The sequence below is a fragment of the Chenopodium quinoa genome, unplaced genomic scaffold (assembly GCF_001683475.1).
Source record: "Chenopodium quinoa cultivar QQ74 unplaced genomic scaffold, ASM168347v1, whole genome shotgun sequence".
In the NCBI taxonomy this organism is placed as follows: domain Eukaryota; kingdom Viridiplantae; phylum Streptophyta; class Magnoliopsida; order Caryophyllales; family Amaranthaceae; genus Chenopodium; species Chenopodium quinoa.
The window spans coordinates 8674808-8694360 of NW_018745448.1; the positions used below are offsets into that span (position 1 = coordinate 8674808).

At 32.3% G+C, this 19553-nt stretch overlaps 3 protein-coding genes across 3 annotated transcripts; 1 reads left to right on the forward strand and 2 right to left on the reverse strand.

The window, feature by feature from the left end:
* Positions 1-562: 562 nt before the first annotated feature.
* Positions 563-1759, reverse strand: LOC110713767 (putative nuclease HARBI1). Its single transcript, XM_021892213.1, has 2 exons — positions 1109-1759; positions 563-1009 (listed from the first exon to the last, which is right to left on the reverse strand). The coding sequence occupies exons 1-2, from the start codon at positions 1757-1759 to the stop codon at positions 563-565; spliced, it is 1098 nt and encodes a 365-aa protein (XP_021747905.1).
* Positions 1760-2372: 613 nt separating this feature from the next.
* Positions 2373-3566, reverse strand: LOC110713768 (glutathione S-transferase T3-like). The gene has a single exon (XM_021892214.1). It carries the CDS (start codon positions 3564-3566, stop codon positions 2373-2375), a length of 1194 nt encoding a protein of 397 aa, XP_021747906.1.
* An 11587-nt stretch (positions 3567-15153) lies between these two features.
* On the forward strand, positions 15154-19553 carry LOC110713683. The gene is made up of 4 exons (XM_021892140.1): positions 15154-15352; positions 15443-15575; positions 16563-16838; positions 19044-19553. Exons 1-4 carry the CDS (start codon positions 15240-15242, stop codon positions 19158-19160), a joined length of 639 nt encoding a protein of 212 aa, XP_021747832.1. The 5' UTR covers positions 15154-15239; the 3' UTR covers positions 19161-19553.

A 19553-nucleotide genomic window follows, 5' to 3' on the forward strand; every position in this document is an offset into this window, starting at 1 on the left:
AAATGGTGAAGATGATCAGATTGCTTCTATTGGAGGGAAGAATTGAAGGCAAGGAGATAAATAATCATGAAACTTGAGGGAGGAAGAGGGAGAAAATATGAATAGAAAATTTTTTGAGGACGGTAGTCGGTCTTGATTAGATGGAAAAGTAGTGGGAACTAAGAGCATTGCCACTAATGGGCATTTTTTTTGGTTGCCCAATCTCTCTCTAACCACTTTCTCACTCCTCCTCCCCATGGGCATTTTCTTGGTCATTTTTTTTCTACACCAATGGTCAAAATTATAATCCCCACCATTCTCTCTCCTATTTTTAACCCTATACCCCACCAATATTTATCTCTCCTACACATCATTAAATTTGTAATTTAGTATTTCTTAATTTTATTGTTAACTAAATTTTTTTATTGATTAAATTATTTATGAGTACAATATTAATTATTTTTATAATTATTTTATGCGAAATTTCATTTTTCATTAGTACAACATTAACGATTACAACATTGGAACATAATGATCGTACACCTATCATACAAACCAAATAAATTAACGATTACAAAACTATTTATTCATTTGTACGACCGTATTTTTGCCAAATATGCTCAACTAAATCATCTTTCAAAGAAAAATGGGTTTGGCTATCACACAGGGTAATTCTTCTTTGAATATACCCGTCAAAATCAACGTTTGGTGGTCGGCCAACGTCAAATTCGAAAGGCTCGTTGTTATTCACTGTGGCACTTATACTCGGACCGGACCTTGCTCTATGAATCTGAGGGCGATCTTCTTCATAATACCTTCTCAAAACTTCGGCACAAGTGTAATTGCGTCGTTCATCCTCGACAATCATGTTGTGCATAATGATACAAGCTTTCATTATGTCGCTCAAAATATCTTCGTCGAAAGCAAGTGAGGGTTGTCGTAATATGGCAAACCTAGCCTGTAGAACTCCAAACGCACGTTCAACGTCTTTCCGAGCTGCAGCTTGTTTATCTGCAAATAACTTGTCCTTCTGGAGTTGAGGATATGTGATACCTTGTATAAATGTTGCCCAATTCGGATATATACCATCTGTTAATTAGTATCCCATGTTGTACTCATGGCCGTTTACCATATAACTAATTGGTGGTGCCCATCCTTTCAAAACATGGTCAAACACCGGAGAGCGGTATAGGACGTTAAGATCATTACAAGAGTCGGGTATTCCAAAAAATGCATGCCAAATCCATAAATCTTGATCCGCAACAGCTTCGAGGATAAGGGTTGCGTTCTTGCTACGACCTGCGTATTGTGCTTTCCAAGCCATAGGACAGCTCTTCCACTCCCAGTGCATGCAGTCGATGCTACCGATCATGCCCGGGAATCCACGCATTTCATTTTGGTGAAGGATTCTCCTTAAATCTTCATCTGTTGGACTTCTTAAGTACTCGGCCTCAAAATGCTTGATCACCCCTTGAGTAAAATGTTGCATTGATTTTCTAGATGTTGTTTGACCCATGCGTATGTATTCATCTACGGCATCCGGAGCAACACCGTACGCTAACATTCTTATTGCAGCGGTGCATTTCTGCAGAGGTGATAAGCCAAGCCTACCAGCTGCATTCCTACGCTGCTGGAAGAACGGATCGCCCTCAACCACTTTATTCATAATCCGACAGAATAAAGGTTTGTGCATTCGAAATCGACGACGAAACTGATTTTCGCAAATGCCCTTTCTCCCTTTCTCTATCTCCCCTACGCTGCGGGACAATTTCATCTTCATTTACAATTTCGATCTCGGATGGAGGTGGTTGAGGAAGCATTATGTTAGGTAAGTGATTTGTGACAAATTCGTCAACTAGATTATCAAATTCCGCATATTGATCTGAATCAGAAGAATTTGAGCTTATGGAAAACATTTTCTGTGTTTGGTTTTTGAATGTTTTGGTGTTGTGGATCAATTTATGGATATCACAGCTTTAAATAGGAAAGCTTTTCAATGCATGTCCTTCAACTGAGTGTGAAAAGACTACTCAATGTATAGTAAAAACAAAATACATGACTACTCAATTCTTAATAATCAATACCAATGCTTGTCATACGGTTCAAGTTATGTATGAAATGACTACTCAATGCTTGTATAAAACAAAAACTACAATTGGACTTGGCTACTTTTTGGGATTTGACAGTTCAATGGTTGATAAAACCAACCACTTGACTCATAATTGTATAAGACAAAATCTACACACAATAGCTAGTACTTGACTCATAATTGAACAAAATATATAAAAATGTAATATAAATTGATTAATTTTTGGATAAAATTAATAATAAAAATTAATTCATTGCAACATAATAAACAAAATACTTGAAATCATAATGCATAATAAACTACTCTACTTTCCACCATACACTTCTTGAATTAGTTCCTCCTTCCACGCTTCTTCAGCTGGTGTAAGTGGCGTCGTTTTTGACATAATGGCTTGCAACATATCAAATTTCATCTTCTTCTCTTGTAATTCGACTTGTTTGTTTTTCCTCTTTTCCTTTTCCCTTTCAAGGTCCAACCTTTGTTGCCGTAAATTTGCCTCAAAGCTTCTAACTTCAGTACAAGCCTGTATCCGTTCACCAATACTTAAAATTGCACTATCATGAGCAATAGCTTTTCCCTTACGCTTAGCCTTTGCTTTTTTTACCCTGTCGGGTCTGGGTATACCTCCTGATGAAAACCCACCAACGGGAACATCTCCTTCAGCTTCACTGTTAGTTCTCGATCTCTTTCCACTTCCACTGCTATCCTCGGTGTCCCCTTCCGAACGCAGTTGACAATCCTGTCGTTCCTTTAGTGACAATGCCCATCTGAGTTTCGGCCTCCACTTTGGGTCATTCTTTATCATTTCCCAAGCGTGGGGAAAAACAAAATTGTGTGGTGGTTTGGATGATATATGGAACAACTTCGAAGCCTTTTGAATTCGATCAACTTCGTTGAATCCACTTCCAGTTAACGGACCCGCTTCATCGTAACAACTTGTCCATAACAGTACATCTGCCGCCATCCTTCTCCAACGATTCTTCAAACTCTTCGCATTTCTGGGTGGTAGTATTTCTGGCTGCCTAGCTTGAACCATGTCGTACGCCACAGATATTTGTCGCCAAAGTTCAGCTGCTTTCATGCCCGTACCCACTATCGCATTTCCACTGTATTTTAAATATAGCCCAATAAGAGCTTCATCTTTTGCGACTGACCAAATACGACTAGCTTTAGCGAGTTGTTGGTTGGAACCCACCGGCATTCTTTGAGTCGACGGAGGGTATTGAGGTGTCTCAGGCACATTTTCTTCTTGGCTATCATCGTACTGAGAGTTACTTCCTTGGTAGACAGGAGGTGATTGCTCGTAATCAGTGTTTTCAGTTGGAATTTGTGGAGGTATTTGTTGTTGTGGAGGTATTTGTTGTTGTGGAGGATTTTGCAGAGAGGTGTTGCTCAATCTTTGTAAGAAAAGTTGAAATTGAGGTTGATTCATGAAATTCTCATCTAAATCATTATAATTTTGAGAAAGTATTGAGTAAAAGGGGTTATTGGGATCCATATCTATTTTTTTTATTAATTTCAAAAACTAACACAACAATAACAATAATAATTATAATAATAACACAAATATAATAATAATAATAATAATAATAATAATAATACTAATAAAAAAAATAATAACAACAAAAATAATAATATTAATAACAATACTGCTATAATAATAACCATAATAATTATACTTCCAATAATAATAATAATAATAATAATAATAATAATAATAATAATAATAATAATAATAATATTTATTTTAATAATAATAATATTTATTTTAATAATAATAATTATAATAATAATATTAATAATAATAATATTAATATTAATACTAATATTAAAAGGATGACTAATTATGAGGGAGAAATTGAGAGAAATTGTAAACACAACAAAATTATGTGAATTTTGGAAATATGAAAATATAGGCAAAATGGGTCTCTATTTGTAGGGAATTTTTTTTTTCTAGCCGTTGGTAAATTTTTTTTTTTTATTTTAAAAGCACAAAATACCCGTTACAAAATATAACCGTTGCAATAATCAGGAATTTCCTGATTGGTCCAAGTTACTTGATAGGACGCGTGTCAGCGCCTGATTGGGCGTGCTGACGCGCCTTTCAGGGCTGCATTTATAATTTTTTTTTTGCTTTTCCTTTCCTCAAAACGCTGCGTTTTGAGTTGAAGCAAAGAACACGCTTCCTCAAAACGCTGCGTTTTGAGGTAAGGTGAGCAAAAAAAAAGTTAATTGCATATATGCACGTGGGGCCCACTAGTTCTTGGTCAGATTTTAATTTTGCCCAAACTTTGATCATAAAATGATTTGCCCATGGAAATTTTTTATTTAGCCCATTGATGGGGACTTTTTTTTTTTATTAAAACCCAAAAACTACCCATGGGTATTTTTCTCCACATTGGTGGCAATGCTCTAAGCTCTATAATCTTGTGAATTTGTCAGTACAGTGATAGTGAGAGATGAAATGGGTTTTTTCTGTTTCCAATATCTGTCGTTAGATTGCTCATATGAATGGTTGAGATTCCTTCTCATTTTAAGATCCTTCTCATTGGATCACAACCCTACATATATTAATATTAGATGGTTAACCGACGTTAAAAGTTTATAGTTTGATACTCCAATTGGACGAGTGAAAGGTAGTTCCTTGATCTATAAACTCTGACCTCCGACCAACAAATTTGTAAGTCATTTGTGTGTAATTGAATGCTTTCCAAGTTTTGTTTTTGTTTTTGTTTTGGCAATTTTGGCAAATTGCATCAAAAGATAGCCACCAACCAAAATAACCTATTACCAAATTCAAAAGCATAAATCAAACAAAATTACTTAACTATTTACCAACAATGTTGAACTATCTAATTATGCAATATATATATATATATATATATATATATAATCAATTTAATTGATCTCGGCTTCAATGGAGAAGAAGGGAATGCTCAACTTTAATGGAGAAATCAATAGAGGAGGAAAGCTCAATTACCCTCTAGGATTAAACCTGGCCCTTTATCTCTATGTGTTATTAGAATTTTTGTTTAATTCCGGCAGCTCAGCGGCAGAGCAGCCAAAATCAGTGGTGTCGGTAATGTCGAAGCAGCTTGAAGATGGATTGGAGAAGAGAGATGCTACACATAAACCAGGTTTATATGGGGTAGGCATAAACTCCCAATAGAAAAAATAAAATAAAACAAAAAAGGCCATGTCACTACTAGCCAAAATAAAGAGGGGGGGAAATTGGTTAGAATCAAATAGTAAAGGGGTTAAAAAAAATTCATTTGCAATACAACAAGAAGTTATATATGAAAAGTAAATAAATATTTTGAAATATATTAATAATAAAACTTAAACTTTTGGAATCTTTGTTTATATATTGTAATTAACTTAAACATGTTCATTAGCATTATTAGTATTGTCGCATTCTTTAATACTACCTCCGTTTCATGTTTTGCGACAATTTGACATAAAGTAGAGAGTAAAAACATCTAATCGTTGCAAATAATATAAAACGGAGGTAGTATTAATTTACCATAAGATTTCACGTGAGAAATTTATTTTTAAACGGAGGATATACAAATTGATTATATGAAATGGAGGTAGTATTAATTTAACAAAAAATGAAGTTACACTACTTCATATAAATATTAGATAATAATTGATTATTAATATGAATTACAATTATTAATATTGTAATATACAAATTCTATCACTCAATAAATTGTTTTAGCAAAAATTAAGATTATGCAAAAAGTATTTGTAATATCCCGTATTTTAAACGTATTTCTAATTAATTAATTAATTAGTATTCTCTTAAAAAGGGTATTTTAGTAATTTATTTTACTATTTGAATTTTGGAACCAAAATGATATTTTAATTTTGGTGTCAAAAGTATTTTAAAAACTCAATTATTATATTTGGATTTTGGGTAAGATTTATAATCCATTTATTTTATTTTTAAAAACCGGATTATTTATATATATTTCGGATGTTTTAATTAAACAAAATTAAATTTTCTTATTTAATTTAAAAGGACCGAATTTCCCTAATTAATTAGCTAAGATATTGGGATTTTCTAAGTAGAAAATCTGATTTTTCTTAGTAAATTAATCAGTGAATAATTGGTATTTTCCTATTTAATTATTTTATACAATATACTACCTCCGGTTCAATTTACTTGCAACAAAGGGTTATTATTTGTGAAACATAAAATATTCCTTTGTTGCGAGTAAATTGAACAAGAGGTAGTATATTATTTACACAATTATTTTTAAGCCTAAAATCTAGCAAAATAATTTCCTAAACACTACTAATATGGTCCGAAAATTTGGAGCTATGGACGGAAGCTTAAAATTTTCGGCCACTTTGGTTGGATTTTGGGTGATTTATTTTGGTAAATTGTATTTTAATTATCTTCTTAAAATCTCTTATTTTCCATCTCACAAAGATTTGATCATCTTATACCCCTACCTTATTTAATCCTTGATTATTCCCCAAGTAATCTCTTTTTCCATATTATTTTCATGACAAACACACTTTCCTAAATGCTATTATTCTTAATCACCTTAATATCAAAAGTAATTTCCTTAATTCTTTTTACCATAATTCTTCCTACATTCTCCTACCATAATTCTTTCATTTATGAGCCTATAAATACCCTCTCATATCTCTCATATTCTTCACACCAAAAATCAATTCTCTTCTTCTCTCTTCTTCTTCTTTTCCCTAAACTTTTTCATACTTTTCTTACAAATCAGCCCGTAACCATTGAATCCACTTTTCGGCCACTTCTGGTCATTTTTGGGGTATTGATGTTTCAAAGAAGATTGTTCCTCTCGAAAAATACTTGAGTTTAGGATCACGAATCACCCAATTATAAGTTATATTGAAGGAGTTATGGCCACTGCAAATTCTACCTATTCTTTCCAACGAAAATTCAATTCTCTTTAAACCTATTCCTTTATCTTCTTCAAGGTTAGTTTTCTAAAATACAAATACCTATTTCAAAGCTATAATTTTATATTAAATTATTATTTTAAAAGAGTTTTATAGTCCATGCAAATTAGATTTGAGTTTATGTTGTGATAACCTTATGGTTATATATGTTATTTGCAAGGTGTATTCGTGATTGAACTTTAAAAGTGCGAAGTGTTGATTGATATTCAGAATCAAGGTTCTTGAGGTTCTTTTTGTGTGATTTTTCTAGCAAGGATCAAGGTATGTTTAGGTGGCTAGATACCTTTGAAAGTGATTAGTTTAAATAACATGTTTTACATGATTTGATTGGTGATTGAATTAAATTGATTTGAATTATGATTTTGAAATAAATAATGTTTGAAGGTATTTATTTAATAAACGTATTTTGAATGATTGATTTTTATATCATGTTTTGAATGGTTTGGATTACTTATCGAATTTAAATAAAGGAATTGATTTTAAAAGGTTTGTTGAATTAAATAAAGATTTTTCAAGAAAGAGTTGTTGAATTTGAAAAGTTATTAATATGAGATTTTATTCTCAAGTATTTATTTACAAGGTTTGATTTTGAAAGCATGTGGAATTAATTAAAAAGGATTTTTAATTATATTGGAACTATTGGATATTAAAAGGATTTATTGAACCGTTGAATTGTTATTATTAATGCTTTATAAGCATGTTAGTAATCCCACTATGCGGATTTGGTTTATTGATAAGGCCTTGGATTTTGTGTGACCGGGTCTTTCCTCAAGAATAGCCTTGTAATATAAGGAGACTAGCTTGGAGGGTGTGCACACTTGGGTGAGGAATTGGCTCTTGATAAAGGAATTGGTTTTATTAACTATTATTTTGAATATGAATCATTGGAATCGGTTTTGGAATAATGAGTTTTGAATTTATTGGATTAATTATTTGAATTGGTTTTAAAAGAACGTTTGCAAATAAATTGAGTTTACACTATCTTGCACTTATCGTACTTAGCATAGTTTGCTAATCCGTATTTCTTGTTTGTTTTGGTTCGCCCTGTTTACCGTAATGGTAAGCAGTGTTGACTATTATCATGTGGAGTCATGAAAGAGCATATGGGAGTCCCGGGATTTGCTTCACCTAGTTTAAGAATGTTGGCCTTGTCCATATTTTTGAGCACTCATAACAATGTTACTATTTTTATAAGTATTAATAAAAGAAAGTTGAGTTTTCGCTGCAAGTTTTGTTATTGGGTTAAGTATTTTGAGTAGCCTTGCGTAATCACGCGCACTAGTGGAAAAAATCTCATTCGTAACAGGCTACAATTAAGATATTCGTAACGGGAAAAATAGTGTCCGTTACGAATACTTATTTATTTGTAACGGGCAAAAAATGAAATCACGCTACTTCATATAAATATTAGATCATAATTGATTATTAATATGAATTACAATTATTAATAAAATAATATACAAGTTTTATCACTCGATAAATTGTTTTAGCAAAAAGTAAGATTATGCAATAATTATCATTTCCAAAATACAATGGTGAAGGGTTAAAATATATTAAATTTGGATAATAGCTATCGGTTACTAATAAATATTCCATTTTTTCAAAAACGATTGAAAATGCTTACCAATCGAGAATTTTAATACATATTAATATATAGTACTAAAAGTTTTGGAAACTTTGTTTACATCTAGTAAGGAAATTAATAACTACTATTACTAGTTATGTTTTAGTTGGTTAATATTAATATTAGATTAATCATTATTGTTATAAGCCACACATATATACTTAATAGAAACTCTCCATAACTCGGTCTTGATCAATTGTGTTTTTTAAAAAAGGTGAAATTATAATTGTTAATACGGAGATCGATATTTGACAACTAAATATCAATAACATGTTATAAATTAGAATAAATGGTGTTACCAAATAAATTGGAATTTTACACCAAATATCAATAACATGGTTTTTTTTTTTTTTTTGAAATAATATCAATAGCATGTTATAAATTAGAATAAGTTAAGTAAAAATGGAAATACTGTTTAAATAAATCTTGTTACTGTAATCTTGTTAATGAATACTATTAAAATAAATGGTGTTACTGAATAAAATAGAAATTTACAATCGTTACCAACCTTTCAATTTTTTTTTTAAAGATACATAATTTTATTTCCTGTTTTATAATAACAATTTTTTCTTTGTTTACTTTAATTTGTTTTCAAGAGTTTTGTGCTATAAAAGTGGATAATAATTTCTTATAAATATGTCCTCAGTCATTGTGATAATTTTAAGGATTTTAATAACTTATCCTTGTGATAAATCTAATATCCAACATTTGTTACCGGCCAATAATGTAATTTGCAGAAATTTTAAAGTTTGATGTTTAAATTATGGAAAAATTGTTCGTCAAACAAATCTGGGTAAATGGACTAACATTGGAAATAATGATGTTTACACTCAGATGATATAGCACGGTATTTCAATCTTGGTGAATTTTTGTATAACATAATTTGTCTACAAAAAAAAAGTGAAACAATGAATCTTCTCTACAAAAAAAAAAAAAAAAAAAAAAAAAAAAAAAAAAAGAGTAAAAAAAACCAATTCTTTCCAGATCATATTATTATATTAACCATTTAAAAGTCCCAAAAGAAGGTAATGTAGAGTAAGTGACCCAGTAATGGTGGTTGAGCACAAGGATCAAAGTTTCTTACATAAGCAGCCAGATAAAAAAAAAGGTAAAAAAAGCCGTTTTTTTTCCAGATCTGTAACAACTTACATTCATACAAATCAAACAATGAATTACTAGATCTGTAAAATAAAAATAAAATTAATAATTTAATGTATAACAAAACATTGTATATTAAATGAATTTCTGGAAAAAAAAAAAAACAAACAAACAAATATTTTCAAGCCAAGGATGAATTTTTTTCAAAATATCATCAAGAACATGAACATAACAAGAGAGAGAAGAGAGACAAAATTGAAATTCGGAATGCAAAATCTTTAAGCCTAAGATAAATATTCGATGAATTAGTCATGAAATATATAATATACATTGTATTAAAAAAATAATTACACAAAAAATCCGGACCAAAAAAAAATTAAATTTGAAGGTATGAACATGGAGAACAAGAAGAAAAAGAAGAGAGAAAAACAAAACAAAAAAACAATCAGCCAAAAAAAATGAGAGGAGAGAGAAATGGGTGGTTGGGAAAGTGGGGGTCATTCAATTTGCATTGAAAAACACAATCTAATTTGAAATAATTTGAATTTTTTGGTTTGAAATTTGAATGAAATATTAAAATAGATTATTTTAGGAGCCCAAACCTTTTACCAATCAAAATTTGCCACATCATCAGTTTATGGCCTTGTTTGGCAAATGACTGTCGGCGGTTGGTTGTTGGCTGGTTTACTTGGCTTGTTTGACTAGCTGGAATGTTTGGCTGTTTATAATGGCTTTTGAAATTGGTTGTTTAAGCTGGATGTTTATAAAAGTGTTTGGTAAATTAATTGTTGGTTGTTGGCTGTTTATTAGATAATTTGTGGGCCAACAAGCCAAAAGCCAACAAAAAAGCTACTCAAAGCAGCTTTTTCATTTTGGCTTAAAAGCCAGCTTTTTCGCTGACTAAAAAGCTAATTACCAAACACATTTTTTGGTTGTTTGACCACCTAAAAAAGCCAAAAATCAAAAGCTAACAAAAAAGTCATTAAAAAGCCAATTACCAAACATGGCCTAAATATGACTCACATATACTCAGTTTATGTGTAGCCTTTACCATTGGAGAAAGAGGATGAAGGTGGGTTGGAGGAAGGAGGAAGACATGAAGCAACTTCTGTTTAGTTGTTGAGTTAACGTCATGTGACTAGAGTTGAACATAGTTAACTCAAGCATCCCACAAATTTCATATGTAACCTTCAGTTCCAGCTGTAGTTACATTTTTTTTTGTTGCAAAGCTATAGTTACATATTTAACTCGTGATAAACATCTTATGTTTCTCAATATGAAAAACCGAGTACCGCTCCTTATGTACTCCGTAAATAACTTGTGTTGGGTATAGTAATGTGTCAAATATTAAACTATTGATACATATCAATCAACCTAGAAATAAACCTTAGCTTGGGTGAAAGGTTAATAACCAAGGTATTGGTGAGGAGTTGACTGACGTTACGTCTTTATGTCAAAGTTTTAATTTGGTCACCCTAAAATAGTGAAGGGATGAAAACTGAGCCAAAGATATATGAATTCCAACGTTCAACCACCAAATTTGCAAGTCGTTTGTGCATAATTGAATGCTTTTCCAAGTTTTGCTAGTGTTGTTGGCATTTTTTTTTAATGAAGAGCTAGTACTGTAGGCTTTTGTTCTGGCAGTTTTGGCCAATTGCTTAGCCCAATTCCACATCAACAAAACCACAACCTCTCATAGCTAACAACAAACATTGTGGCCATGTTTGATAATTGGATTTTTGGTTAGCTTTTGGCTTTTTTAGGTGGTCAAACAGCCAAAAAATGTGTTTGGTAATTGGCTTTTTAGTCAACGAAAAAGGTGGCTTTTAAGCCAAAATGAAAAAGATGCTTTGAGTAGCTTTTTTGTTGGCTTTTGGCTTGTTGAACCACAAATTATCTAATAAACAGCCAACAACCAACAATTAATTTACCAAACACTTTTATAAACAGTCAGCTTAAACATCCAATTTCAAAAGCCATTATAAACAGCCAAACAAATCAAGTGAACCCGCCAACAGCCATTTGCCAAACAAGGCCTGTATAAATGTATCATCACTAATCCTAACATACTTGTTGAAGTAAACAATTATGAATAATTTAGAATTGAAAAACACTAACCAAAATAACCATTTACTAAATTCAAAAACCCTAACTTCAAAGCATAAATTAAACAAAATAAGTTAACTATATTCACCAACAATGTCGAACTATATAATTAATAGGAAAAAAAAGGTTTAACCATTTTATATCCACTACAACTAACAAAAAATTGACTCACTTAGGGCATGTTCACATTTACTAAACTGAGCTTAAGTGAACTGAATTGAACAGAAATAAACTGAAATGAATATTTTATGAGAGAAGAAAATTGGGAACTGGAATGAAATGAACTGAACTAATTGGAATTGGACTGAGCTAAACTAAAATTAAAATGAAGCGAACAGGCCCTTATTAGTAAAGTTTTTACCTCAAATCTTAGAGGTTTGGGATTCGAATTCTACTAAGTGAGGGTATGTGGGGGTAGCCGCTATGGATTCCTTACCATATATCTAATGCTAAATTTCTAGCCAAGTCTAGCTAGGATCCTCCTTGCCATTAAAAAAAATAAAATAAAAGTACATCCACTACAATACTAAAACACATGAAAAATCATTTACTTTAAAGGAAACCCCTAAATAACACATCTAATATATAATTGTAGAGTAGGGGCCTGTTCTAATAGACTGAAATCAGATGAACTGAACTGAGCTGAACTGAACTGAATTGAAATGAATATTTTATAAGAGAAGGAAATTAGGAGTTGAGTTGAACTGAACTAAACTGAGCTGAGCTGAGCTGAACTGAGCTAAGCTGAACTGAACTGATTAGAACTGAAAATAAACGTATGAGAACAGACCCTAAGTGAATGAGGAGCCTCCAAAACCCCAACCAAGCCTCCTCATTCACTCTCACCTAAAAAATTACTCCCTTCTTTTCCTTTAATTCAAATTCAAAAAAAATAAAATAAAAAAGAAATAAAATAATAATAATAATAATAATAATAATAATAATAATAATAAGGAATATACATAAAACACCCAACTACTCATCTACTAACTACTCCCCAATCAAATTAATCTTATCTAAAACGAACTAATTATAATTTCAACTTCAAAAAAAAAAAAAAAAAAAGAGACTAGATTCAGTTATCTCAACAAGTCATCATCATTCAACTCCACTTTCATTTACACTACCCACACATATACTATTCCTTAACTACAGATAAATTATGAAAGCTTAGATCATTACTATAGTATTCAATATCCGTAATTAACCACAAAAAAAAAAAAAAAAAAAAAAACTTTGGGATAGAGTACATTATTGTATTGGGTTTTATGTAGTCCGATTGGGTAAGGAATCATCTTTGCTTTAAGGGTCTGTTCTCTTCAGATTATTTTCAGTTCTTAATTTCCTTCTCTTATAAAATATTCAGTTCAGTTTAGCTTAGTTCAGTCAAACAGAACGGACCCTAAATCTTTGTTTAGTTATGATTATCGAAAATTTCAATTTTATTTAAGTATTTTTTAATTCCACCATAAGTTCCACTACTTTTTTCTAGTTTTAATTTCATACATTCCTATCAATAATTTAAAATGTGACATTTTATTACCTCAAAAAAAAAAAAAAGTAGGTCATATTTTTATTTTACTTTCTTTTTAGTCAGTTTTTTTATTTTTATTTTTTTATGTATATTTTTATTTTTTATTTATTAAATCCCATTAATAGGTATAACCCGTGCATTAGCACGGGCGCGTACTAGTAATTACCTAAATTTCCAGCTTCTAATACCACCACGTCAGTCAAAACTAACCGGACACATGGCTGCAGGTGTTAAGTACTAAAGTAACGGAGTTGAAATTTCTGTTTACTTGTTGAGCTAACGCCAAATCTATAATACTTCCTCCGTTAATGGTTAATTGCAACAAAGGGGTATTATTTGTGAGATATAAGATATTCCTTTGTTGCAATTAACCATTAACGGAGGAAGTATGTGAGTTTTTGAGAGTGAGGAATAGCTCAAGTGGTTAGAGCTTCCCTCTCGGTTCCAGAAGATTATGGGATCGATTCTCACCCCCCGTCCTTGTGGCTCTCTAAGCACCAAAAAAAATAATGTGTGAGTTTTTTAAAATTTTTATTATTTATTTATTTATTTATTTACAAACCAATAAAAACTACCCAAGTACCCATCCCACATTCCCACTATATTATTGATTTATTTTTTTAATTTTTTTTAAAAAAATCAATAAGTACAATAACTATCTATCCTATCCCTTTTTTTTTTTGTATTTTCAAGGGACTGCAATAATTAATACTTCGTCCATTCTTTATTACTTGTCCCGCTTTGACTTTTACACTATTCACCACCCCTCCATTGACCGTTTTTTGTGAATAATATGTAAGGAAAAATATATTTATGTATGATCTTTTTGGATTCTTCTCAATAAGTACTATCATAATATATAACTTTTATAATTTTTACTTATGGAGAATTTAAGTTATTGATCGTTAAAGTTTTGCATTGGCAAGCGTGATAAAAGAAGCAGGTCAAGTAAAAAGAACAGAGGAAGTAAAAATTAACTTTTTTAAAAACACTACTAACATTTCACTTTGTGCTATTTTCTTTAGCGTATAATGTATGTTGTGCATTAGTACGGATATACAGTTCCCTTATCAACAATTCACCATAGCACTCTAAATCCCCAACCCTTCACTTATATGCATATTTTCTTGGGGACTATCCTACAAACAATTTCCACTTCTCTAATCATAAAAAAAAAAAAAAAATTAAATAAAAATGTACAGCACACTTTTTGGCTATTTGCGCGACTGGCCTGACCAGATAGCTACTTGCAAAAGATCAAAAATAAACCTATGACACTAACAAAATAACTCCTATAACATAGAACGAATAACCTCTATAGATTTAATAAAGTAGCCTCCATAATAGCTGGTCACATTGTGTGACCATCCACATAAGAGTCGACCCTTTTTTTTTGAGTTTCTGAGATAAGCAGTGAATATCTGATTTCAGCAGAGCAGAATAGGTGTCGACAGATTACTAAAATACTTAATAGAGCAGATTTGAACAGAGCATTGTAAAGCAAATCAGTCCACAACAGCTCTAAAAATGACATGGCCTAAGTTACTACATCAAATCAACTTCCCTATTTGAAATATTTTTTTTCTTCTTATATTACATATTTAATTAATTTATTCAAATTTAAAATACATTCCGCGTATTTTGCACGGGTACACTCTAGTAACTAGAGTTAAACAGAGTTAACTCAAGCATCCCACAATTTACATAAGTATCCTCCAAAAAACAGTCAAGTTACGTATTTGCCCTTTGATAAACAAGTTGAAAGAGAATACATCTGGTCATGATCTGCCATGGCAGCGCAGAAAACATTTGTACAAAACTACAAACCCATCATCACCGACGTGAGTCGTGAGCCGTGAGCCATGGCTTCCATGGTAAACTGTTCATCTGCAATACACATTCAATTTCCTCGATCTTTTCTTGTCGCTTTGATTCTCTTTTCGTCGCTTTTGCAACTCTCACTCTCCCACCAACTGTAAGTTCCGATCATCAACCACCATCTTCACTCTCTCTTTCTCTCTCTATCTGTAGATTAATGGGTTGTTATCAATTTTGATTTATAAAGCGGAACAAACGAAGAAGAAGAAGGATTTGGGCGTCGGAAACTTTTAGGGTTTAAAGAGAAACCAGATGGTTCGAATACTACTTTTGAATGCTCCCCTTCTGGTCCTTGCGTTTCCTGTCAGTATTCTGAGAAGGTTCTTTCTCTGAATTATTTCATCATTTTCATGTTGGTTTTTTTAAAACTTGTTTGTATTTCTATTAATTTTGTGTAATTTGCTTGAATTTGGTTGAATTGAATTGAACTGAACTGCCTTTTGATTTGGATCAGTTTTTATGGGAAATGGGATATTCAATTAATTCAGAATTTGGGTATGTCAATTGGCTTCTGTGTTTGAAATTACAGTTAATGCTATATTGTTGAAAACTTTGAGTGTTGTTTGGAATTAAAAAGTTATGAGATTGCTTCCTTAAATTATTGAAATGCTTGAATCTATCTTGCTGTGTCGCCTGATTAGTAAGGGTGCATTGGTTGAAAACCCGAAATTCTTAAACTTGTGATTAAAGAGGTAAATTTTGATCAATGTACTCTGCTAGAGTTGTTTTTGGCTCCTTCAGTAGTTCAGTGCTACGAAGTACTTAATTGGGAAGCTTGAGCTCTGAACATTTCGAGAATTAAAATGATATGGCATTGCTTCCTTTCATGGTACAAATACCAGTTCTATATTTCTGCGTAGTAAGAAGTCATGAATGATGTTTGAAATGCTTATACATGTACCCGAGTCTAGGAGGTTAATTTTATCACTATGCATTAAGCGCGGAGATGATTGATTTTTTGAAGAGTTCTTTGTGGCTCCTTGTGTATTACTTTTCCGTAGTATATTAAAGATATTGGATTGTGGTTATCTATTGAATTGTAGTAGCATATAGTATGATGAACTGCTTTTGAACTAGACCGAGGCAAATACTTGAGCATTTGAATATCATGGATGCTGGTATAACCGTATAAGCATCATACATTCATACTGTATGATTCTACTATTGTTGATGATTTGTGATTAGAGAGTAGTAGGTGAAATAAAATACAATAATCTTAGTTACTTTGCTAGACTTTGCTCTTCTGGTGTCAACATGCTTGCTGTCAGGCTAGCAGCTAATCAATTAATATCTGTTATTTATCACAGAAAGATGACAAATATCGCTGTAGTGAAACTGGATATCGTATTCCTTTTAAGTGTATCAAAGTTGGAGATGTGAAAAAGGAAACGATTGGTAATGTCCCTCAAAATGGCCAATCTACTCAAGAAGTATCTGTTAATGCAGACAATGTTGCAACTAAGCACAGGACATTAGCAACAGACAAATCTTCTAATCAGAAGGGTGAACCCCTTGAGTATGTGACCTACAGAAGTTGTATACAGGGTGTAAATGAAGAGAAGCTCTCTGTTCTTGGTTTTGAGGTGCGTAATTCTGCTTTTCAATGTTTTTTTTTAAAAAGAAATCCAAATATGAAGATAAGCTCTCAGTTCTTGTCTTCCAAAACGTTGTTTTTTTTCCTTATATTAGTGTTTTTGCTTTTCACATATTTATGGACAAAGGTTCATAACTTGGTTTAAGCTTTGCTTGGATGACAGTGTGTTCTTTAGCTCTATAATTTGTTGGTTGTATGACTGATACTGTATTAATAGCCATTATCCATGAGCATGTTTTTCCATCCCATCAACTTTTACAAGATTGGTACTTTTATTTTGTCGCTGAGTTAGGTAAATTACCTTTGTCAACTAGTAGCTCTAGTAATGATCTCATGCAACTAGGTGTGCTCAATTATTGCAGAAAGATGTTAAAAATTTGCAATCTATGTGTCCTTTATGAGAGAATTATGCTTAGTTGTGTTGCAAAGACAAAATGCTGGCTCTAAATTGTGCAATTAAGAATTGTGTCCCCTCTGAATTCAAGAGGAAGATACAAAATGCTGGCTGTTGCAAATCATTTATGTCCATAGTGTTGGATCCTCTAAATGATCTTCCAGAAATATGAAGTGATTTGGGGCTTGAGAGAGGAATCAGTGCCCTCTGTTTGGGAGACCTCTTAGTGCACAAGTGAGAAGATGTGAAACAATATTTTTCACTTGTACTTGATAAAATAACAGAAGGGATGCCATTTGATTCATGCAGCATGCCACAGATTTTTTGTTCTGATTTACTGAAGGTCTTGGCTTTGATAAAGCTATATAGTAACAGCATACATGAACCAAGTCCACCTGATGAGATCAGACTTAGTTCAGGTTTATGTAGTCTGTTTTAAGAACTAGCACTAAACTTCTTTCCCTTTTTCTACTTTTCTTCTCTGCTATTTGTTTTTGCTTTTACAGCCCTGGTTGGGGTCAGCATAGAATGAAGGGGACGGCCCTAATGTTGTGTTGAATTTGCCAACTTGTTGGGTTGTGGGCATTACCCTTCTTCACTCACGCAATATTGCCGGATTGGGCTTTCGCCCATTGTCCAAGAACAGTTGCCAGAGATGAACCTAAAACATCAAACCCTTGGTCCATCTGGAATGGATTGGTTAAACATTCTATATATCAGTTACACTAGCCCGGGCATGCCTTAGGCTTCCTTTGCCACCCCCCTTGAGTCGAGTCTTAAATCACTTTGTGCTCGCATTTGTGCTTTGTATCCACAGAAATAAAACCAGCACCTACATCTTGTGGCTTTCTCCTAGATCCCTGGCACCTTTGTTATGCAAGAAGGACCCCTTAGTATATTTCAAGCTATTTCTCTTAGATTTTACTTGCATAAGCAATAGGAGTCATGCATGATACTTGTGATGTTGGTTTGTCCAAGCAAGACAATTGGAGAATATTTTGAAGGTTGAATAAATATAAGGAAAATTTTTAAATTACCACCCAAAAATGTAACCATTTTCGAACTAACCACCCGTTAATTTTTTTATTTTATATTACCACCCTTGAATTAAATAAATGTTCAGATTACCACTCATTTCAAAAATCCGGTGGATTTTCTGTCTGTGGCCCCACCTAATGGTTATTTTGACCCTTTTGACTGATTTTTTCCCCCGATTTTTCTCTTTATAAGCGCTCTCCTAACTTCAATTCACATTTTTCTCTTTGAAATTTGATAGAATTTGGTGAAGGAAATGTGAATTAAAGTATAGAGAGTGTTTTTAAAAAGAAAAATCGGGGAAAAAAATCAGTCAAAAGGGTACAGACGGAAAATCCACCGGATTTTTTAAATAGGTGGTAATTTGAGCATTTATTTAATTTAAGGGGTGGTAATTTAAAAAAAAAAAAAAATTAAACGGGTGGTTAGTTCGAAAATGGTTACATTTTTGGGTGGTAATTGATGTTTGTATAATTATTCTCCTTGTATTTATTATCCTTTATGGAACAAATCTGGTTTTGTGTTTGAAATGCTTTCTGATTTGCTTTAATGATGAGCCTGCTTGAGTTTCTAAACCATTTGTCTCCCTCAATCTTGTGTAGATTTTGCTGGCATCCTAAATTTGGAAGTAACTGTGCATATGAAATTCTTTTTTCTCTATTGTTGTAGCTGTGCATATGGTTCTGCAGGGTTTTTGTGCAGGTTTTGTTCTGTTTCTGTATACTTTGAATCATTGATGTCCTAATATTTTTTGTTAAATTATAGGTTCTTATATTGGGTCTCTTGCTCGTCAGTGGATCATTTGTATTCATCAGGCGGAAAAAAACTGTAGCAATGGCTGGTGTTGGAAATGCAAGGGTTCAGAGTAACTCAAGGTTTTAACGAATTCTTTTGGCGTGGTCTATGGCTGTGTTAGTGAAATGAAGGCTTTTTTACTTTTACCTTTTCTTGTAAATGTTGTAATAGGCTGTCATGAAAGGTCTTGACCCACAAATCTACAAAATCTCAAATCCTCACCTTAATCAATTCATTATAAGGCTCCTTGTAAGTTTTAAGTAGTAATATTTTCTTGGCTGATTTTGTTATTCTCTTTGTTGCTGTGGCATGTATAATTAGCTTGACTCTAGTCTGACTTTGTGTAAGTATCATATGGGATTGCTAGCCAAGTTGAAGTCAATGATTAAGTAGGACACGATGAGGGTGTATTTCCCAGCAATATGTTTTATTGAAGGGAGGTTGAGATGCAAAAGCAGTCGATAACATCTTTGCTCAAGA